The sequence below is a fragment of the Pristis pectinata genome, chromosome 1 (assembly GCF_009764475.1).
Source record: "Pristis pectinata isolate sPriPec2 chromosome 1, sPriPec2.1.pri, whole genome shotgun sequence".
NCBI lineage: Eukaryota > Metazoa > Chordata > Chondrichthyes > Rhinopristiformes > Pristidae > Pristis > Pristis pectinata.
Window position 1 is genome coordinate 147,128,783 of NC_067405.1, and position 23,902 is coordinate 147,152,684.

Genomic DNA, 23,902 nt, shown 5'->3' on the forward strand with positions numbered 1-23,902 from the left:
TTATTAGACCAATATCTGGGACGGTCAAGGAAACATTGGGCAGGTTAAACATATCTGCAGAGTTTAGAAGAGAGAGAGGGGACTTCATTGAAACATACAAGATCCTGAGGGTTCTTGACAGGGTGGGTGTGGATCTAGAACCTGAGGTCACTGGCTAGAAATGGTCACCTGTGAGATGTTTGATTTTTCTTAGAGAGTGGTGAGTCTTTGCAACTCTTTGCCTCAAAGAGCAGTGAAAGCGTCTGCAGTCCTTTGTTTCTCTTCAAGAGCAGCTACTTCCCTTCAACCATTCGGTTCTTGAACCAACCAGCAAAACCCTGATCACTACAGTTTAGCAACATCCTGACCACTTTGATCACTTTGCACTTAAATCGACTTTTTTTTGTTCTATTAGAACATAGAACAGTACAAGCCCTTCAGCCCATGATGTTGTGCCGACTCATATAAACCTACTCCACGATCAACCTAACCCTATTTGTGTTCTTCCTGCATGGTAGTGTAGCGGTTAGTGTAACGCTATTACAGCGCCAGCGACCCGGGTTCAATTCCCACCACTGTCTGTAAGGAGTTTGTACATTCTCCCCGTGTCTGCGTGGGTTTCCTCCGGGTGCTCCGGTTTCCTCCCACATTCCAAAGATGTACGGGTTAGGAGGTTGTAGGCATGCTATGTTGACGCCGGAAGCGTGGCGACACTTGCAGACTGCCCCCAGAATACTCTACACAAAAGATGCATTTCACTGTGTGTTTTGATGTACATGTGACTAATAAATTTTATTTTATCTTATAATTTATGTATAATTTATGTTTCTCTTGTGAATGCTGCTTATCTGATGCTCTGTGCCTGTGATGCTGCTGCAGGTAAGTTTTTCATTGCACCTGTGCACACATGGACTTGTGCAGATGACAATAAACTCGACTTTGATTTTGAGATTCCGTTCACAGAAAGGGAGCTGCCATGGGGGTTTTACTGGACATGGGCATTTCCTATAGGGTCACCTGTACTGTTCACCCCCTCATTGGTACGTGGCTGGACCCCTTCAGAGGGCAATTAAGAATCAACAAATTTGTATGGGTCTGGACTCAATGTACGTGTTAGTTTGGAAGGATCCATTTTTATCAGCAGATGTTGAAAATCAAAAAAAAACTGCAAGACATTGCTGAGGCCACATTTGGAGCACTGTGCACAGTTTTGGTCGCCCTGTTGTAGGAAAGATGTCATTAAGCTGGAAAGAGTGCAGAGAAGGTTTATGAGGATGTTGCTGGGACTCCAGGGCCTGAGTTACAGGGAGAGGTTGGGCAGGTTGGGTTTTTATTCTTTGGAGTGTAGGAGACTGATGGGTGACCTTACAGAGGTGTATAAGATCATGAGGGGTGTAGATATGGTGAATGCACTCAGTCTTTTTCCCAGGGAAGGGGAACTAAAAACTAGAGGGCATAGGTTTAAGGTGAGAGGGGAGAGATTTAAAAGGGACCCAAGGGGCAACCTCTTCCAGAGGGTGGTGGGGGTGTGGAACGAGCTGCCAGAGGAAGTGGTTGAGGCAGGTACAATAACAACATTTAAAAAACACTTGGATAAGTACATGGATAGGAGGGGTTTGGAGGGATAGGGGCCAAACGCAGAACGATGGGACTGGGTTGCATGGATGAGTTGGACCGAAGGGCCTGTGTTAGTCTATGACTCCCTGCAGATGCTGGAAATCTGAAATAAAAACAGAAAACGCTGGAAAAGCTCAGCAGCGTCTGCGGAAAGAGAAGCAGGTAACGTTACAGGTCTGTGAGATGTTGACGGCATCTCTTTCCACTGATGCTGCCTTACCTACTGAGTATTTCTTGCTTTTCTATATCCAAAAACATTAATTGCACCTCACAGCCAGGGAGCAAGGAACAAGCTGGTGGGGGAGCTCAGAGGGTCAAGCAGCATCATGATAGGACCAGGGTCTCTGTCTCTGAGAGGCAGCAGACCTACTAGCTGCAGCACTGTGGAACCTTTCTCAGAGACCTCCTCTGTCATGCCATCTGTATGTCAGGGTCTTGTCACTGAAAATACCAGACCCGGCCTCACGAACTATGCATTATGAGGAGAGACTAAGGGAGCTAGGGCTTTACTCTTTGGAGAGGAGGAGGATGAGAGGAGACATGATAGAGGTGTACAAAATATTAAGAGGAATAGATAGAGTAGACAGCCAGCGCCTCTTTCCCAGGGCACCAATGCTCAATACAAGAGGGCATGGCTTTAAGGTAATGGGTGGGAAATTCAAGGGAGATATCGGACGAAGGTTTTTTTACCCAGAGAGTGGTTGGTGCATGGAATGCGCTGCCTGAGGCGGTGGTGGAGGCAGGTACATTGGTCAAATTCAAGAGATTACTAGATAAGCATATGGAGGAATTTAAAATAGAGGGATATGTGGGGGGAAGGGGTTAGATAGTGTTAGGCGAGGTTTAAAGGTCGGCACAACATTGTGGGCCGAAGGGCCTGTATTGCGCTGTACTGTTCTATGTTGTATGTCCTATGAACTGCTGAGAATCGCACTCACTTGCCGCACGCCATGTGGTGCAGTTCGACCATGCCCAGGCCCAGCAGCAGGGTGGAGTACGTCCGTGCCAGGTGCTTCTGTGCCAGCTCCTCTTTCGCCTTGGTCCAAGGCGCCTCCACCTTCTCCAGACTCCCAACATTCCTGCAGGGAAGTCAAACCGCGACATGGTCAGCAGAGTAGGGTCAACTTTACCAGGGGATCCTTTCAGCCCATCAAAGCTGTGCCAGCTCACGGGGCAATCCTGTTCTCCCAGTTTCCCAGGGCTGAAATGGTTGCCACAAGAGGACACAGGTTTAAGGTGCTGGGGAGTAGGTACAGAGGAGATGTCAGGGGTAAGTTTTTTTACTCAGAGAGTGGTGAGTGTGTGGAACGGGCTGCCGGCAACGGTGGTGGAGGCGGATACGATAGGGTCTTTTAAGAGACTTTTGGATAGGTACATGGAGCTGAGAAAAATAGAGGGCTATGGGTAAGCCTAGTAATTTCTAAGGTAGGGACATGTTCGGCACAGCTTTGTGGGCCGAAGGGCCTGAATTGTGCTGTTGGTTTTCTATGTTTCTAATTTCGCCTGTAACCCATTCTCCCCACACTCACATCAACTGCTCCCAGACTCTAACACTCACCTACACACCCGGGACAACTTACAGCGGCCAATTGACCTACCGACCCGCACGTCTTTGGGCTGTGGGAGGAAACTGGAGCACCCGGGGGAAACTCATGCGGTCACGGGGAGAGCATGCAAACTCCACACAGACAGTGCCTGAGGTCAGGATCGAACCCAGGTCTCCAGTGCTGAGAGACAGCAGCTCTACCTGCTGTGCTGAGGTGCCACCCTTTCCATTTCCCTGTAACCAGTGCAATTACTAGTTTAAATCAAGATACTGTATCTCCAATGAATTAACCATTGTATTGGTATTGGTATTGGTTTATTATTGTCACTTGTACTGAGGTACAGTGAAAACCTTGTCTTACAAACCAATCGTACAGGTCAATTCATTACACAGTGCAGTTACATTGAGTCAGTACAGAGTGCATTGATGTAGCACAGGTAAAAACAGTAACAGTACAGAGTAAAGTGTCACAGCTACAGAGAAAGTGCAGCGCAATAAGGTGCAAGGTCACAACAAGGTAGATCGTGAGGTCATAGTCCATCTCATTGTATAAAGGAACCGTCCAATAGTCTTATCACAGTGGGGTAGAAGCTGTCCTTAAGTCTGGTGGGACGTGCCCTCAGGCTCCTGTATCTTCTACCCGATGGAAGAGGAGAGAAGAGAGAATGTCCCGGGTGGGTGGGGTCTTTGATTATGCTGGCTGCTTCACCAAGACAACGAGAGGTAAAGTCAGAGTCCAAGGAGGGGAGGCTGGTGTCCGTGACGCGCTGGGCTGTGTCCACAACTCTCTGCAGCTTCTTGCGGTCCCGGGCAGAGCAGTTGCCGTACCAAGCCGTGATGCATCCAGATAGGATGCTTTCTATGGTGCATCAATAAAAGTTGGTGAGAGTCAAAGGGGACAAACCAATTTCTATTTTCTACTTCTACTTTTCAATTACCAATTTACCAATTTCAATTTCTACTTCTATCTTGCTTCCCAGGATGTGGACATCACTGCAAGGTTGACATTTATTATTCAAACCTAATTTTTCTTGAAACAAATGGTCTTGTTTGGCTACTTCAGAGGGTAGTTTAGTCATCTGTTCTGAACCCAGTACAGCACAGGAACAGGCCCTTCAGCCCACCATGTCTGTGCCGACCATGATGCCAATCTAACTAATCATATCTGCCTGCATGTGATCCACATCCCTCCATTTCCTGCCCATTCATGTGTCTGTCTAAATGCCTCTTAAACATCATTTCTGTTTCCATCACCTCCTCTGGCAGTGTTTTCCAGGCCCCTACCACTCTCTGTGTAAAAAAAAACGATGCCCTCCAGTATTTAACCCTTCCACCCTGGGAAGAAGGCTCTGACTGTCTTCTCTATCTGCGCATCTCATAATTTCATTAACATCTATCAGGTCGCCCCTCAGTCTTTATCCAAGGGTTGGGGAATCAAGAACTAGAGGGCATAGGTTTAAGGTGAGAGGGGAGAGATTTAATAGCTACCTGAGGGGCAATTTTTTCACCCAGAGGGTGGTCAGTACATGGAACGAGCTGCCAGAGGAAGTGGTTGAGGCAGGTACATTAATAACATTTAGAAGGTGCTTGGACAGGTACATGGATAGGAAAGGTTTAAAGGGATGTGGGCCAAACACGGGCAAATGGGGCTAGCTCAGATGGGAATCTTGGTCAGCATGGACCAGTTGGGCAATGGGCCTGTTGCCATACTCTGTGACTCTGATGCTCCAGAGAATACAATCCAAGTTTGTCCAAATTCTCTTTATAGCTGTAGGCACTTGATAAGATACCAATTTCACGATGTAACATGGGCCTTTTTGCCAATTATCTGCCCACTTGAACTAGTCTCTCGCTGGTATTCCAACAAAAACCCTCCAGAATCTTGCATGCCTCGATCTGAACTCTCCTCTCGCTGGGGCTCTGATTGCCAACACGTTCCGAGAGACGTCACTTACATCACCAACTCTGTTGACTTGGAGTCCAATCCAAACGCGCTCAGGAACACAGAGAAGTAATTGAGTAAAGCTATGAGGAACTCGTTTAACTGCCGGGTCCTGAAAAAGCGAAAGAAACATGTTTGAGACAGAGCCAGCAGATATTGGAAACAGAAATACAACATGTTGGAAAATGCAAAGCAGCTCCCTCAAAAACAGTTAATGTCTCACCAGTCAACCTGTCTCCAGAGCAGAGAAGTAGGAGGGGGAATGGGACTGATGGGATTGCTCTGCTGGGGACCAGCATGGACCGACGGGTTGAATGGCCTCTTCCTGTGTCGTAAATGTTCCCAGGGTACAGGAGGTGAAAACTATAGGTTTAAGGTGAGAGGGTAAAGATTTAAAGGCAAGTTTTTCCACACAGAGGGTGGTGGGTATATGGAACGAGCTGCCAGAGGAAGTGGTTGAGGTGGGGACAATTACAACATTTAAAAGACATTTGGACAGGTACATGGATAGGAAAGGTTTAACATAGAACATATAACAATACAGCACAGTACGGGCCCTTCAGCCTACAATGTTGTGCTGACATTTTATCCTGCTCTAAGATCTATCTAACCCTTCCCTCCCACATAGCCCTCCATTTTTCTATTATTCATGTGTCTATCTAACAGTTTCTTAAATGTCCCTAATGTATCTGCCTCCACAACCTCTGCCGGCAGTGCGTCCAAGCACCCACCACTCTCTGTGTAAAAAACTTACCCCTGACATCCCCCTTATATCTTCTTCCAATCACCTTAAAGTTATGTCCCCTCGTGTTAGCCATTGTCGCCCTGGGAAAATTCTGACTGTCCACTCGATCTATGCCTCTTATCATCTTGTACACCTCTATCAAGTCACCTCTCATCCTCCTTCTCTCCAAAGAGAAAAGCCCTAGCTCGCTCAACCTATCCTCATAAGACATGCTCTCTAATCCAGGCAGCATCCTGGTAAATCTCCTCTGCACCTTCTCTAAAGCTTCCGCATCCTTCCTGTAATGAGGTGACCAGAACAGAACACAATACTCCAAGTGTGGTCTAACCAGAGTTTTATTGAGCTGTAACATTACCTCACGGCTCTTGAACTCAATATCCCAACCAATGAAGGCCAACACAACATATGCCTTCTTAACAACCCTATCAACCTGCATGGATCCCATGCCTCCTGACTTTCTGAATGAGCCTTCCATGAGGACCCTTATCAAATGCTTTACTAAAATCCATGTACATCAACCTGCGCTGCAACCTTGAGGGATCTATGGACGTGCTCCCCAAGATCCCTCTGTTCCTCCACACTGTGAAGAGTCCTGCCATTAACATTGTATTCTGCCTTCAAATTCGATCTTCCAAAGTGTATCACTTCACACTTTTCTGGGTTGAACTCCATCTGCCACTTCTCAGCCCAGCTCTGCATCCTATCAATATCCTGTTGTAACCTACAACAACCTTCTACACTATCCACAACACCACCAATCTTTGTGTCATCTGCAAACTTACTAACCCACCCTTCCACATCCTCATCCAAGTCATTTATAAAAATCACAAAGAGCAGGGGTCCCAGAACACAACCCTGCAGAACACCACTGGTCACCGACCTCCAGGCAGAATGGAGAGTATTCTACAACTACCTTCTGCCTTCTATAGGCAAGCCAATTCCAAATCCACACAGCCAAGTTTCCCTGGATCCCATGCCTCCTGACTTCCTGAATAAGCCTTGCATAAGGAACCTTATCAAACACCTTACTAAAATCCATGTACACCACATCCACTGCTCTACCTTCATCAATGTGCTTTGTCACAGCTTCAAAGAATTTATTAAGGCTCGTGAGGCACGACCTGTCCCTCACAAAGCCATGCTGACTGTCCCTAATCAGCCTATGCTTCTCCAAATGCCCATAAATCTTGTCTCTAAGTATCTTCTCCAGTAATTTGCCCACCACTGAAGTAAGACTCCCTGGTCTGTAATTCCCAGGGTTATCCCTACTCCCTTTCTTGAAGGAACAACATTTGCCACCCTCCAATCATCTGGCACTACTCCTGTGACCAGTGAGGATGCAAAGATCGTCGCCAAAGGTGCAGCAATCTCTTCCTTCGCTTACCGTAATAACCTTGGACATATCCCATCCGGCCCCGGTGGTTTATCTATCCTAATGTTTTTCAGTAGTTCCAGCACATCCTCTATCCTCATGTCAACATGCCCCAGCACATCAGCCTGTCGTACACCGTCCTCCCAATCGTCAAGGTCTCTCTCACTGGTGAATACCGAAGCAGAGTATACATTGAGGACCTCCCCTACCTCCTCCGACTCCCGGCACATGTTTCCTCTTTTATCCTTAATCAGTCCTACCCTCACTCTAGTCCTGGCTACCTGGTAACCCTCCAGGGCCCTGTCTGATCCATGCTTCCTAAACCTTTGGTAAGCTTCTTTCTTCCTCTTGACAAGATATTCTACGCCTCTTGTCAACCATGGTTCCTTCACTCTACCATTCTTACCCTGCCTCAATGGGACAAACCTATCCAGAACTCCGTGCAAGTATTCCTTAAATAACCTCAATATTTCCATTATGCACTTCCCCAAGAACATCTGTTCCCAATTTATGGTCCCAAGTTCCTGCCTAATAGCATCATAATTCCCCCTCCCCCAATTAAATACTTTCCCATATCATCTGCTCCTACCCCTCTCCAAGGCTATGGTAAAGGTCAAGGAGTCATGGTCACCATCTCCAAAATGCTCTCCCACCAAGAGATCTGAAACCTGATCAGGCTCATTGCCTAGAACCAGGTCCAGTACGGCTCCTCCTCTAGTCAGCCTGTCCACATATTGTGTCAGGAATCCTTCCTGTACACACCGAACAAACTCTGCCCCATCTACCCCCTTTACACTAAGGAGGTGCCAATCAATATTCGGGAAGTTGAAATCACCCATGACAACAACCCTGTTATTTTTGCACGTCTCCAAAATCTGCGTCCCGATCTGCTCCTCAGTGTCTCTGCTGCTATTGGGGGGTCTGTAGAATACCCCCAATAGAGTGATCGCTCCCTTCCTGTTTCTGACTTCCACCCATACTGACTCAGTGGACGATCGCTCCAGGACGTCCTCCCTTTCTACAGCTGCCCCTGTCCCTGATCAGCAAAGCCACTCCCCGCCTCTTTTACCCCCAACCCTGTCCCTTTTGCAAAATCTAAACCCCGGAATATCCAGCAGCCTTTCCTGCCCTTGCGACAGCCCAGTCTCTGTAATGGCCACCACGTCATAGTTCCATGTACTTACCCACACTTCAAGTTCACCACCCTTGTTCCTGATACTTCTCGCATTAAAGTAGACACATCTCAGCCCATCCAACTGACTGCAATTTTGCCCTTTAACTGCCTATCCTTCCTCACAGTCTGAACCTAACCATCCGTAAATAGTAAGATACTTTTCCCCATCGCAGAGATGTCTAAAACTAGAGGGCATAGGTTTAGGTCACGGGTAAGAGGTTTAGAGAGGATCTGAGGGGGAGTTTTTACACTCGGAGGGTGGTTGGAATCTTGTGCACACTTCCTGAGGGGGTGGTGCTGTGGGGTGACCCAGGGGTGCAGCTGGTAGAGCCGCTGCCTCACAGCTCCAGTGACCTGGGTTCGATCCAATCTCTGGAGCTCTCTGCGGAGTTTGCACATTCTCCCTGTGATTTCCTGGGGTTTCCCCCGGGTGCTCCAGTTTCCTCCCACATCTGAATGACGTGCGGGGTTGGTGTAAATTGCCCCCAGTGTGTGGGTGAGGGGTAGAATCTGGGGGGAGTTGATGGGAGTGTGGGGAGAATAAAATGGTTTAGGGCAGGATGTGCAAAAATGAGTCCTTGATGGTCAGCATAGTTTCTATGGGCCGAAGGGCCTGTTTCATGATGTTAAATCCTCAAAAATATATTCAGCAGCTTGACCTCTGCCCTCTGTGATAGAGAATTCCACAGGGTCATCAACCTCTGAGTGAAGAAATTTCCCTCATATCCGTCCTAAATCTCTTGGGCTGTGACCTGAAGTTGTGACCCCCCCTTAGGTTAAAGAAATTCGGTATGTCCCTGTTGACTGTCACCAATTTTTATCGATGCACCACAGAGAGCATCCTATCTGGATGCATCACGGCTTGGTACGGCAACTGCTCTGCCCGGGACTGCAAGAAATTGCAGAGAGTTGTGGACACAGCCCAGCGCATCACAGAAACCAGCCTCCCCTCCACGGACTCTGTCTACACTTCTCGCTGCCTTGGTAAAGCAGCCAACATAATCAAAGACCCCACCAACTCTGGACATTCTCTCTTCTCCCCCCTCCCATCAGGCAGAAGATACAAAAGCCTGAAAGCACGTACCACCAGGCTCAAGGACAGCTTCTATCCCGCTGTTATAAGACTATTGAATGGTTCTCTAGTTCGATAAGATGGACTCTTGACCTCACAATCTACCTCGTTGTGACCTTGCACCTTATTGTCTGCCTGCACTGCACTTTCTCTGTAGCTGTTACACTTTATTCTGCATTCTGTTATTGTTTTACCTTGTACTACCTCAATGCACTGATGTAATGAATTGATCTGTATGAACGGTATGCAAGACAAGTTTTTCACTGTACCTCGGTACATGTGACAGCAATAATAATAAACCAAAGACACTGGTGAGGTTGCACTTGGAACACTGTGTTCAGTTTTGGTCACCCTGCTATAGGAACGATGCCATTAAGCTGGAAAGAGTGAAGAGGAGATTTACGAGGATGTGGCTGGGACTTGAGGGACTGAGTTATGGAGAGAGGTTGAGCAGGTTGGGACTTTTTTCATTGGAGTGTAGGAGAATGAGGGGTGACCTTATAGAGGTGTATAAAATTATGAGGGGCAGAGATAGGGTGAATGCACTCAGGCTTTTTCCCAGGGTTGGGGAATCAAGAGCTAGAGGGCATAGGTTTAAGGTGAGGGGAGAGAAATTTAAAAGGGACCTGAAGGGCAACTTTTTCACTCAGAGAGCGTTGGGTATGTGGAACGAGCTGCCAGAGGAAGTGGGTGAGGCAGGTACATGAACAACATTTAAATGATATTTGGACAGGTACATGGATAGGAAAGGTTTAGAGGGATATGGGCCAAACGCAGGCAAATGGGACCAGCTTAGATGGGAATCTTTGTCAGCTTGGACCAGTTGGGCCAAACTGTATGACTCTGTGCCACCTACCAGTCAGGGCAACATCCAATCTGTTGAGACCTGTCCGAGTTTTGTATGTTTCAATGAGGACCCCTCTCATTCTTCTAAACTCTAGAGAAAAAAACAATAAGATGGACTCTTGACCTCACAATCTACCTTGCTATGGCCTTGCACCTTATTGTCTGCCTGCACTGCACTTTCTCTGTAACTGTAACACCCTATTCTGCATTCTGTTATTACTAACTGGATGTACTGATGTGATGAAATGATCTGTATGGATGGCATGCAAAACAGAGTGTTTCACTGTACCTCGGTACATGTGACAATAATAAACCAATTTACCAACTTAGTTAACCTAATCCCTCCTTATGTGGCCGTCCTTCCATTCCAGAAATTGGTCTGGTGGAACCTTATTGCATTCCCTCTCTGATGAGTATAAGATGGCCCTAAGCTACGTCTTCATCAGTCAGGGCACTGAATACAGGTGCTGGGACATTATGTTGCAGTTGTACAAGTCGTTGGTGAGGGCGTACTTGGAGTATCATGTACAGTTTTGGTCACCCTGCTATAGGAAAGACGTGGTTAAACTGGAGAAGGTTTATGAGGATGTTGCCAGGACTAGAGGGCCTGAGTTATAGGGAGAGGTTGGCCAGGCTGGGTCTTTATTCCTTGGAACATAGGAGAATGAGGGATGACCTTATAGAAGTGTCTAAAATTATGAAGGCATAGATAAGGTGGACGGTAACAGCCTTTTCCCCAGGGTAGGGGAGTCCAAAACTAGGAGGCATAGGTTTAGGGTGAGAGGGGAAAGATTTCTTTCTTTCTTTTTCAATCTTTTTATTAAGTTTCAAATTAATTTCAAATTAATATACATAACATTAGTGATTATACACATGGTGCAGAGAGATTAGGATAACAGTAATAACAGTTAATATATACACTCACAGGGAGTAAAATATATAATTCGAACCTCCCGCTCTCTTGCTAAGTGAGCATGATACAAAAGAAATTGAAAAGAGATTTAATTATATGAAAAGAGAACCCCCAAATTAGAAAAAATAAAAATGAACAAAAATAAACTGGACTGATATTTCTTCAGTTAAAAAAAACATTATTATGTTGTTAGCTCCGCTCCTCTATATTCAAAGGTTATTGAAAGGGATTCAAAAAAGGTCTGGTTATATCACATGGAAATACTGAATAAATGGACTCCAAACTTCCTCAAATTTAAGCGAAGGATCAACAGTCCCACTCCTAATTTGGGGAAAGATTTAAAAGTGACCTGAGGGGCAACTCTTTTCTGCAGTGTGGTGAGTGTATGGAACGAGCTGCCAGAGGAAGTGGGTGAGGCAGGTACAACAAGATCATTTAAGAGCAGAGAGAAGCTGTAGATGCTGGAATCCAGATGAAAAACACGATGATGCTGGAGGAACTCAGCAGGCCGGGCAGCACCCGTGGAGAAAAGCAGGCCGTCAACGTTTCGGGTCAGGACCCTTTGTCAGGACTGAAGATAGGAAAAGGGGAAGCCCGATATATAGGAGGGAAAAGCAGAGCAGTGATAGGTGGACAAAAGAGGGGAGGTGGGGTGGGCACAAGGTGGTGATAGGTGGATGCAGGTAAGAGATGGTGATGGGCAGGTGTGGGGGGAGGAGGGAGACTCTGACCTTAACATTGGCTGAAAACGTCTCCGAGTACCCCGCAAATCATCTTCGGCCAGTAACAGAAAAGCAGCATCTGTCAGGGGGAGAACAGCAACACGTCACCGTGGCAGACTCTGAGTGCTGGATTAAAAACAGGAGATGCTGGAAGCACTCAGCGGGTCAGACTGCATCTGTGGGAAGAGGGACAGGCTTAACGTTTCAGGTTGGAGACCCTTTGTCAGAACTGGGAAGGAGACTCCTTGAGGAAAAACGACCAGCGCCAACATCGCAGAGGTGCGCTGACAGCAAATTAGCCTTCCAACTGTCCCAGCTCATCCAATCAGTGCAGGACGTTCTGGGCAGGGCTCCCAGCCAGACCATAGTCCTGGGATGAGGGGTCGGATGGAGTAGAAGGAATTTCGCTCTCTGGAGTTTAGGTGATCCCTTTGAGAGGGAACAGGATTGAAGCCGAGAAGCTTCCTCTCCTTCGTTGGAGAGTCTGGACCTCAGCGCACAAAAATACTGCAGATGCTGGAGATCTGAATTAAAAGCAGGAAGTGCTGAATTTCAACAACAGGAATAAATTGGAACGACAACAGTGTGTTATCATTCATTGTTGGAGGAGTTGAAGACAGAAGGGTAGATAGAGTTTTATTCCCAGGGCGGAAACATCAAATTCTAGAGGGCAGAGATTTCAGGTGAGCGGGGAAAGTTTAAAGGAGATGTGTGGGGTAAGTGTTTTACACAGACAGCGGTGGGTGCCTGCAACGGGCTGCCAGGGGTGGGGGTGGAGGCGGACATGATAGATTAAGAGGCATTTAAATAACCACATGAACCTGCACGGAATGGATCATATACAGGCAGATAGGTTTAGGCATCATGGTCCGAGACTGTGGGGGACACGGCGGGTGTTGTTGATGTTCAGTAATATTGTGTCCTTTTTGCAGTCTGAGATAGTAATTAATTTGAAGTGCGTGTGAAATATGGAATAAAGACAAACTAACTGTTAAAAAGGGGCAGTACTGAGGGAGGGTCACACTGTGGGAGGGGCAGTACTGACGCACGGGTGTCTTTGGAACGGGAGCACGCGGTCTCCTCGGGCGCCCTGGCCGAGTTCCGCGCTCGGTGGGCCCCTCAGGGGATCGCGTGTGTGGTGGACGAGACGGACGCGATTCTGGTGTGAAGTGTCGTGCGTTTTGCGGTTGCGGGCGTAGTGTTGCGCGGGTATTGGTTTCGGCCGGGTTGTTTCTTTCTGTACTCGATGCAGCGTGTTTGCTGTTGGTTGTTTTTGTAGTGTTTTTTAACGAATAAACGTTTTGTACAAAAGAAAAGGGGCAGTACTGAGGGAGGGTCAAACTGTGGGAGGGGCAGTACTGAGGAAGATAAAAACTGGCCCTGGGAACACCTCTCTTTCGACAGTGGGAAGCTGTTCATCCACCTGAGTTCTGAGTTGAAACCACAGAGGCAGAGCCCCGATCCGCTGAACTCTAGTGCTTCTTACAAAAGAGAAGCCAGCCCAAGTACCCCAGGAAGAGGCAGTGCTCTCAGAGGAGGCTCTGGGGACGGAAGGAATATCTCACTCTGCGCACTCACTTTTGACGTCCTCGAGTGTAACGGATTGGTTCCGCCAATCCTCCAGTTTCTGGGCTTCCTGCTGGATTGCCAGGTTCTGCCTGATGCTTCCTGCTTTGGTCATGATGGAGAAGCTGCGCCGGGAAATGCCGTACTTTGATCTGTGCGTAAAGCGAGGAAGAGGTCGGTTACTCCTTTACCTTTACTTCCACGGCCAAGAGAAACAAGGTCGCTCTGTAACCGATCCCACAGGCTGGGCCGCCGACAGTGCAGTGACTGCCCAGCTTGAACCAAAGGTTGACGTCTCCCAATGGCCACTGTTGCAGTATGTGGAATGGATGCTTCACTTCCCTCGTTTCTTCCCCCGATAATCACGGGTGACTGTCAGGGGAGGGACAGGGAACAGGCAGTCATCGCAGGGTACCCCTGTGGCCGTTCCCCTCAATAACAGATATACCGTTTTGGGTACTGTTGGGGGGGGTATGACCAATCAGGGGAAAGCCACGGCAGCCAGGTCTCTGGCGCCGAGTCTGGCTCTATGTGGCTCAGAAGGGAATTGGGAGAGTGGTAGTGATAAGAGATTCTTTGGTTAGGGGAACAGACGGGAGATTCTGTGGACAAGAACGAGACTCCTGGATGGTATGTTGCCTCCCAGGGTCAGAGACGTCTCGGATCAAGTCCACAGCATTCTTAAGGGGGAGGGGAGCAGCCAGAAGTCATGGTACACATTGGTACCAACGACATAGTTAAGATAAGGGATGAAGTCCTGAAGACGGAATATAGGGAGTTAGGAAGGAATCTAAAAAGCTGGACCTCAAGGGTAGTAATCTCTGGGTTGCTGCCTGTGCCATGCACGCACTGAGGGTAAGAGTAGGAAGGTGTGGCAGACGAATGCATGGCTGAAGAGTTGGTGCAGGGCGCAGAGGTTCAGATTTGTGGATCACTGGGATTTCCTCTGGGGAAGGTACAACCTGTACAAAAGGGGCGGGTTACACCTGAACTCGAGAGGGACCAAATTCCTTGCGGGCAGGTTTGCTGGAGCTGTTGGGGAGGGCTTAAACGAGGCTGGTAGGGGAATGGGAACCAGAGTGTGAGGTCAGATGACGGAGCAGTTGGTGTAAAGGTAGCTGCAATGTGCAGAGACACTGTGAGGAAGGATAGGCAGTGGATAGGTTATATGTAAATGCAGTCAGTTGGATGGGTTGAGATGTGTTTACTTCAATGCGAGACGTGTTAAGAATAAAGGTGATGAACTCAGAGCGTGGATCAGTACAAGGAGTTATGATGTTGTGGCCATTACAGAGACTTGGCTGTCGCAAGGGCAGGATTGGCTGCTTGAGGTTCCAGGGTTTAGATGTTTCAAAAGGGGTAGGGAGGGAGGTAAAAGGGGAGGAGGGGGAGAGTGGTATTGCTGATAAGGAACAGACATATAGGCAGATTTTGGAAAGGTGCAAAAATAACAGGGTTGTTGTCATGGGAGACTTCAACTTTCCTAATATTGACTGGCACCTCCTTAGTGCAAAAGGTTTAGATGGGGGAGATTTTGTTAGGCGCGTCCAGGAAGGATTCCTGACTCAGTATGTGGACAGGATGACTAGAGGAGAGGCCATGCTGGATCTAGTACTAGGCAATGAACCTGGTCAGGATGAGAGGCGACTTGATAGAGGTGTACAAGATTATGAGGGGCATAGATAGAGTGGACAGCCAGCACCTTTTCCCCAGGGCAGCAATGGTCAATACCAGAGGACATCCATTTAAGGTCAGAGGAGGAATGTTTAGGGGAGATGTCAGAGGTAGGTTCTTTACACACAGAGTGGTGGGCGCCTGGAACCCACTGCCAGTGGGGGAGGAGGGGGGAATGGTAGAGGCTGATACAACAGGGACATTTAAGAGATTCTTAGACAGGCACATGGACATAAGAAAAATGGAGGGTTATGGGTTGTGTAAGATGGAGGGTTAGATTGATTGCGGAGTAGATTTACATAGGTCGGCACAACATTGTGGGCTGAAGGGCCCATACTGTGCTGTAGTGTTCCATGTTCTCCCTGGAGCAGAGGACATTAAGCGGGGACATGAGTGAGTTATATAAAATTATGAGAGGTAGAGATAGGCTAGACTGCAGGAAACGTTTCCCTATATCAGAGGTAGCTAAAACTAGAGGACATAAGTTTAGGGGAAGGGGGAAGAGATGTAGAGGGGATCTGAGGGGGACCTTTCTCACCCAGAGAGTGGGGAGTACCTGGAACACACTGTGAGAGAACGGTGGAAGCAGGGTCACTGACAGTGTTTAAGGAGTGTCCAGACGAGCACTTGAACCGTCCAGGCACAGAGGCGATGGACCAAGTGCTGGGAGGTGGGGTTAATACAGAAGGGTGCCCACTGGTCAGCATCTCAGTGAGGGGACTGAGACTGAGCGGTTATGAACCTTTGCAATGGCCTTACCCAGTCGATGAGAATGTTCAGAGTTGACTGCAGGCACAAGAGACTCTGCAGACGCTGGGACCTGGAGCAACACACAAGGTGCTGGAGGAGCTCAGCGGGTCAGGCAGCATATGCGGAGGGAGATGGACAGTCGACGTTTCTGGTCGCGACCCTCCACGCTGCCTGATCCACTGAGTCCCCTCCAGCTTTTTGTGTGTTGCTCCAGGTTCCAGCAGGGACACAGGCCATTCGGCCCATCACGTCCACGCGCCAGTCTCTTGCGCCTCCATTTTGCTGCTCCACTGTGAGGTCTCTTAACTGTAGATCCACTTTGAAGAAGTTCTCCTCCTCAAGAAAGCAGCCCAGATGAAGGGTCCCGACCCGAAATGTTGACTGGCCATTTTCCTCCACAGATGCTGCCTGACCCACTGAGTCCCCCCAGCTTCCAGTGCTGAGCCTGATGCTAATTTGGAGGGATTGCTACTGGCAGGGCAATGGGCAGGAACAGAGGGACAGTGGATCAGCAGAGGGGCCGGTGGCTTTGCCTTGCGACATACTCGATGATGTCACTCACTTCTCCAGTGCTTCGTTCACTGGGTCCAGGATGGCTCGAACTCTGGCAAATGACTTTTTGTCTTTGCTGTCTGGTATTGACTGCGAGCTGAAAGGGAGAACGGCAAGTGTTAGAATTGTCAGATCCCGAGAGGGAGGGAGATGTCTCAAGATTGGGTTTCCACCTCTTTGGGTGTGATGTGTAGGGTGCTGTCACCCTGACGGATCCCCACAAAAATTTGTGAAACTGTACAACAATACAGGAACATGAGGCTGCAGAGTAGTGGACATCACGGGCACATCCCTCCCCACCATCGGGAGTACCTACAGGAGGTGCTACCTCAAGAGGGCAACATCCATCATCAAAGATCCCCACCATCCGGGCCGTGCCACCTTCTCACAGCTCCCATCGGGCAGGAGGTACAGAAGCCTGAAGTCCCCACACCACCAGGTTCAGGAACAGCTACTTCCCTTCAACCATTTGGTTCTTGAACCAACCGGCACAACCCTAATCACTGCCTCAGTACAACAACACTGGGACCACTTTGATCACTTTGGATAAACTGGATCTTGTGGGTTTTTTTGTTCTAATTGTGTTCTTTCTTGTAAATTTGTATAATTTGTTTAATTTATGTTTTTCTTGTGAATGCTGCTTCTATGATGCTCTGTGCCTGTGAAGCTGCTGCAGGTAAGTTTTCCATTGCTCCTGTACACACACGGACTTGTGCATTTGACAATAAACTTGACTTTGACTTTGACAATAATATAATTATTATAGAGTCACAGAGAGATACAGCACGGAAACAGGTCCTTCAGCCCATCAAGACGGGACCAACCATCAACCACACATTTACACTAATCCTGCATTATCCCATTTTATTCTCCCCACATTCTCATCAACTCCCCACAGATTCTACCCCTCACCCACACACTAGGGGCAGACTACAGCGGGCAATTAACCTACCAACACTCACATCTTTGGGGTGTGAGAGGAAACCCATGCGGTCACAGGGAGAACATGCAAACTCCACACAGACAGCACCCTAGGTTGGGATTGAACCTGCAACTGTGGGGCAGCGGTTTGACCAGCTGCCCCACTCTGCTGCTCCCTTATTTCTAAGACAACCCACCCAATTTGAGGTATCAGTCTAGCAACCCTTTGAACTGCTTTCAAAGCATTAAAATCCGCTTATAAACAAGGAAACCAATACTGTACACAGTACTGTAGCTGTGGTCTCACCAATCCCTTCATAACTGAGGCACAACCTTTGTATTCAATTCAATTGGCAATAAACAGTAATATTCTATTAGCTTTCTTCATTATTTGCTTTACTATCCTATCCTATCTGAAAAGCTTCCTATCTGGATGCATCACGGCTTGGTACGGCAACTGCTCTGCCCAGGACCGCAAGAAACTGCAGAGAGTTGTGGACACAGCCCAGCACATCACGGACACCAGCCTCCCCTCCATGGACTCTGTCTTTACCTCTTGCTGTCTTGGTGAAGCAGCCGGCATAATCAGAGACCCCACCCACCCGGGTCATTCTCTCTTCTCCCTTCTCCCATTAGGCAGAAGATACAGGAGCCCGAGGGCACGTACCACCAGGCTCAAGGACAGCTTCTACCCCACTGTGATAAAACTATTGAACAGTTCCCTTATAAAATGATATATAAGATATTTATTTATTAGTCACATGTACATCAAAACACACAGTGAAATACATTTTTTGTGTTGCTAAGAATGTTCTGGGGGGCAGCCCGCAAGTGTCGCCACGCTTCCGGTGCCAACATAGCATGCCCACAGCTCCTAACCTGTACGTCTCGGAATGTGGGAAGAAACTTGAGCACCCGGAGGAAACCCACGCAGTCACGGGGAGAACGTACAAACTCCTTACAGACAGCGGCGGGAATTGAACCCGGGTCGCTGGCGCTGTAATAGCGTTACGCTAACCACTACACTACCGTTCTTTACCTCACAATCTACCTTGTTATGACCTTGCACCTTATTGTCTACCTGCAATGCACTTCCCTGTAGCTGTGACACTTTACTCTATATTCTGTTATTGTTTTTACCCTGTACTACCTCAATGCACTGTGATGAATTGATCTGTACGAACGGTATGCAAGACAAGTTTTTCACTGCTCCTCAGTACAAGTGAGATAAGATAAGGTATCTTTATTAGTCACATGTACGTCGAAACACACAGTGAAATACATCTTTTGCACAGAGTGTTCTGTGGGCAGCCCGCAAGTGTCGCCACGCTTCGCCAACATAGCATGCCCACAACTTCTGAACCCATACGTCTTTGTAATGTGGGAGGAAACCGGAGCACCCGGAGGAAACCCACGCAGACACGGGGAAAACGTACAAACTCCTTACAGACAGTGGCCGGAATTGAACCCGGGTCGCTGGTGCTGTAATAGCATTACACTAACCGCTACACTACCTTCCCATACCATACCGTGACAATAATAAACCAATTCCAATACCAATACTTACATACACACCTTTTGCTAGTCATGCACCAGCACACGCAGATTCCCCTGTGCCTCAGAGCACTGCAATCTCTCTCCACCTAGGGAATATATTCCTGCCAAAATCAAATTTCACATTTTCCTGCACACCCTTTGCCAGATCTTTGTCCATTCACTGAACCACTTACTTCCCTTTGTAGCCTCCTGATGTCCTTTTTACAGCCAACTTTCCTACCCATTTTTGTGCCATCAACAAATTTATTCATCATATCTTTGGTACCTTCAGCTAAGTCATTGATATGAACTGTGAAGTGCTGAGGCCCCATCTCCCATCCCCGTAACACACTACTCACTGCCAGCCACAAACAAACCCATTTATACCCACTCTCTGTTTCCTGCCACCCACACTGTTTTCTCTCCACACCAGATGAAAAACACGACGACGCTGGAGGAACTCAGCAGGCCAGGCAGCATCCGTAGAGAAAAGCAGGCGGTCAACGTTTCGGGTCAAGACCTGAAGAGGGGTCCTGACCCAAAACATTGACCAGCTGCTTTTCTCCACGGATGCTGCCTGGCCTGCTGAGTTCCTCCAGCGTCGTCGTGTTTTTCACCTAGATCACCTGCAGTCCTTTGTTTCTTTTCTCCCCGCACCTCTATGTTACCTCCTACCACGAGCTTGCATCTCGATGTCACTTTGTCATCCAGCTCAGAAACAGGCCCTTCGGCCCATCACTTCCTTGCTGACCTTTTTGCCCATCGACACCAATCCCATTTGTCCATATTAGGTCTGTATCCTGCAATACCTTGCCTAATCAAGTGCCTTTTAAATGTCCCTTCAACCTAGTGCCTGTATCTGATTCCACTGTCTCTTCTGGGAGCATGTTCCAGATATCAGCCACTCCCTGTGCAAAAAGCTTTCCCCTCAGATCCCCTGCTGTGGGAAATGGTTTTTGATACTCCCTTCCGTGAGAAAAACACTTTGGCCATCTACGGGAGTGTGCTGGTGGTTAAGCACACAGAACCCTGTGCTGGCAGGCTCCTCCACAAGACAAGCATTTCCCATTGCAAGCTGCCTGCTGTCCTGCTGCCACAGTGATCACCTGGCAGGGACCGAGATTGTGGAGGAGCTCTCTCACAACCAGTCTCTCACCATCCCAAATTCAGGCAAGTATTGGAATTGGAATTTGATTTGGAATTGGTTTATTATTGTCACTTGTATTGAGGTACAGTGAAAAACTTGTCTTGCCTACCATTCGTACAGGTCACTTCATTACACAGTGCATTGAGGTAGTACAGGGTAAAACAATAACAGAATGCAGAACAAAGTGTTGCAGTTACAGAGAAAGTGCAGTGCAGGCAGACAATAAGGTGCAAGGTGGATTGTGAGGTGGATTGTGAGGTCAAGAGTCCATCTTATCATACTAGGGAACCATTCAATTGTCTTATAACAGCAGGATAGAAGCTGTCCTTGAGCCTGGTGGTACGTGCTTTCAGGCCTTTGTATCTTCTGCCCGATGGGAGGGGGGAGAAGAGAGAATGTCTGGGGTGGGTGGGGGTCTTTGATTACGCCGGCTGCTGTACCGAGGCAGCGAGGTGTAGACAGAGTCCATGGCGGGGATGCTGGTTTCCGTGATGTGCTGTGCTATAGTAGAGCTGAGTATAGTAGATATCTCTGCTAACAAGAGTCAGAGAGAGATGTAGCACTGAAACAGGCCCTTCAGCCCATCGAGTTCATGCCAACCTCAATCACCCACGACTTGGACAGAGTGGAATTTGTGAAATGTGTACACAATAGCTTCCTTTGTCAATGTATAGAGGGAGCTACCAGAGATGGTGCAACACTGGACCTCCTCCTGGAGAATGAGGTAGGGCAAGTGCCAGAAGTGTCTGCTGGCGAGCACTTTGGATCCAGTGATTCTATTGGTTTTAAAAGAGTTATGGAGGAGGATATGACCAGTTCACTGGTTAAGGTCCTAAAATGGGGCAGAGAAAGTTTTGGAGCCATTAGGTGGAATCTTGCAGAGGTTGACTGGGTGAGATTGATTGCAGGGAAAGGAGCATCTGCCAAGTGGGAGACCTTTAACAGTGGGATGTCAAGAACTCAGGGCCTGCATGTTCCTGTTGGGGTGAAGGGCAAGGCTGGCAGGTTTCAGGAACCCTGGTTGACGGGAGATATTGAGGCTCTGGTTAAGAAAAAGAGGAAGCCAAACACTGCACATAAGCAACTGGGAACCAGTGAATCTCTTGATGACTATAAGAAGTGTAAGAGTGCACTTGAGAGAAGTGAGGAGGGCAAAAAGAGGATATGAGGAGGATCTGGCAGGCAAGGTGAGGCAAATTCCCAAGAGATCCTACAGGTATATTGAAAGGGTGGCTGGGGAGAGAGTAGGTCCCCTTAAAGATCAGCGTGGCCGTCTGTGTGTGGAACCAAGGGAAATGGGAGAGATTTTTAATGACTATTCGTCTTCAGTTTTTACTGTGGAGAAAATGATGGAAGCTATGGAAATGGGGGAAATGAGTAGTGATGTCTTGGACCACATACGGATTAGCAGGGAGAAGGTATTGGAGGCCTTAGAGTGCATTAAGGTGGATAAATCCTCAGGGAATGACCTGGTGCATTCTCGGACCTTGTAGGGAGCTGGAGAAGAAATTGCAGAGGCCCTTGCAGAGATTTTTGCTTCATCTCTGGTTCTGGAGGACTGGAGAGTGACTAATGTGGTTTAAAAAGGGTAGAAAAAAAGAAGCCAGGAAACTACGGCCAGTGAGTCTGACATCGGTGGTGGGTAAATTGCTGGAGGGGATTCTGAGGGACAGGATCTACCAACACTTGGAGAGACAGGGTCTGATTCGGGACAGTCAGCACAGCTTTGTGTGTGAGAAGTCGTGTCTGACAAATCTCTTGGGGTTCTTTGGGGAGGTAACCAAGAGGGTAGATGAGGGGAGGGCAGTGGATGTTGTCTATATGGACTTTAGCAAGGTCTTTGATAATATCCCTCATGGCAGGCTGGTCTGGAGGTTGGACCACATGGGATCCAGGAGAGATAGATCTAATTGGACTCATAATTGGCCCAGTGGTAGGAAGCAGAGGGTGATGGTCCAGGGTTGTTTCTCGGACTGAAGGCCTGTGTCTAGTGGTGTGTCACAGGGGGTTGGTGCTGGGACCTTTGTTTGTAATTTATATAGAAAATTTGGATGTACAAGGCACAGTTAGTAAGTTTGCAGATGACACTACAATAGCTGGTGTCATAGACAGTGTAGCAGGTGAAGAAAAATTACAGGGGGATCTTGATCAGCTGGGTATGTGGGCTGAGGATTGGCAAATGGCTTTCAATCCAGATAAATATGAGGTATTGCATTTTGGGAGATCAAACCAGGGTAGGACTGTGAAAATGGTAGGGCCCTGGGAAGTGCTATGGAACAGAGGGACCTAGGAGTGCAAGTGCAGCATCACAGGTAGACAGAGTGGTGAAGGAGGCATTTGGCACACTGGCCTTCATCAGTCAGGGCATCGGGTAAAGGAGTTGGGAAGTTATGTTGCAGTTATATAAGATGTTGGTGAGGCCGCACTTGGAGCACTGTGCACAGTTTTGGTCGCCTTGTTATAGGAAAGATGTTATTAAATTAGAAAGAGTGCAGAAAAGATTTACCAGGATGTTGCCTGGACTTGGGGTCCTGAGTTACAAGGAAAGGTTGTGTAGACTAGGGCTTTATTCCCTGGAACGTAGGAGATTGAGGGGTGACCTGATAGAGGTGTATAAGACCATGAGGGGCACAGACAGCGTTTTTCCCAGGGACAGGGAGCCAAAAACAAGAGGGCAGAGGTTTAAGGTCAGAGTCAAGAGGTTTAAAAGGGACATCAGGGGCAGCTTCTTCACACAAAGGGTGGTGCATATTTTGAATGAGCTGACAGAAATAGTGGTTGAGGCGGGCACGTTAGCAACATTTAAAAGCCATCTAGATAAATACACGGATAGGAGAGGTTCAGAGGGCTGTGAGCCACATGCAGGCAGATGGGACTAGCTCGCTGGGCAACACAGTCAGCATGGATGAGTTGGGCTGAAGGGCCTGTTTCCGTGCTGTATGTGTCTATAACCCATTTACATCAATCCTACATTAATCCTGTTTTATTTTTCTCACAGTCCCATCAACTCCCCCAAGATTCTATCACCCACCCACCCAGGACGGGCAATTTACAGTGGAGAATTAACCTGCCAACCTGCTGGTCTCTGGGATGCGGGAGAAAACTGGAGCACCCGGAGGAAGCCCACACGGTCTCAGGGAGAACATGCAGACTCCACACAGACAGCGCCAGAGTTCAGGATCAAACACAGGTTGCTGAAGCTAGGAGACAGCAGTTCTTCTCACTGTGCCACTGTGTTTCCCCAAAGGCTTAACCTACCAGAGGGTTACTCTCTCATAGAACACAGAGCACTACAGCACAGTACAGGCCCTTCAGCCCACAATGTTGTGCCGAAATTTTATCCTGCTCTAAGATCTATCTAACCCTTCCCTCCCACATAGCCCTCCATTTCTCTATCATTCATGTGTCTATCTAAGAGTCTCTTAAATGTCCCTGATGTATCTGCCCCCACAACCTCTGCCGGCAGTGCGTTCCACACACCCACCACTCTGTGTGTAAAAAACTTACCCCTGACATCCCCCTTATACATTCCTCCAAACACCTTAAAATTATGTCCCCTCGTGTTGGCCCATTGTAGCCCTGGGAAAAAGTCTCTGACTGTCCACTCGATCTACACCTCTTATCATCTTGTACACCTCTATCAAATCACCTCTCATTCTCCTTCTCTCCAAAGAGAAAAGCCCTAGCTCACTCAACCTATCCTCATAAGACATGCTCTCCAATCCAGGCAGCATCCTGGTAAATCTGCTCTACACCCTCTCTAAAGCTTCCACATCCTTCCTATAATGAGGCGACCAGAACTGGACACAATACTCCAAGTGTGGTCTG

General features: G+C 48.0%; 1 protein-coding gene across 1 annotated transcript in view; it reads right to left on the reverse strand.

Moving 5' to 3' along the window:
- LOC127572633 (protein phosphatase 1 regulatory subunit 36) overlaps positions 1-23,902 on the reverse strand; it is a 44,533-nt gene that overhangs the window by 10,890 nt on the left and 9,741 nt on the right. The window contains exons 3-7 of the mRNA XM_052020143.1: positions 16,481-16,567; positions 13,507-13,646; positions 11,938-12,007; positions 5,098-5,196; positions 2,535-2,675 (exon numbers count right to left, since the gene is read on the reverse strand). Coding sequence (XP_051876103.1) covers positions 2,535-2,675; positions 5,098-5,196; positions 11,938-12,007; positions 13,507-13,646; positions 16,481-16,567 — 537 coding nt within the window. The remainder of the gene's footprint in view (positions 1-2,534; positions 2,676-5,097; positions 5,197-11,937; positions 12,008-13,506; positions 13,647-16,480; positions 16,568-23,902) is intronic.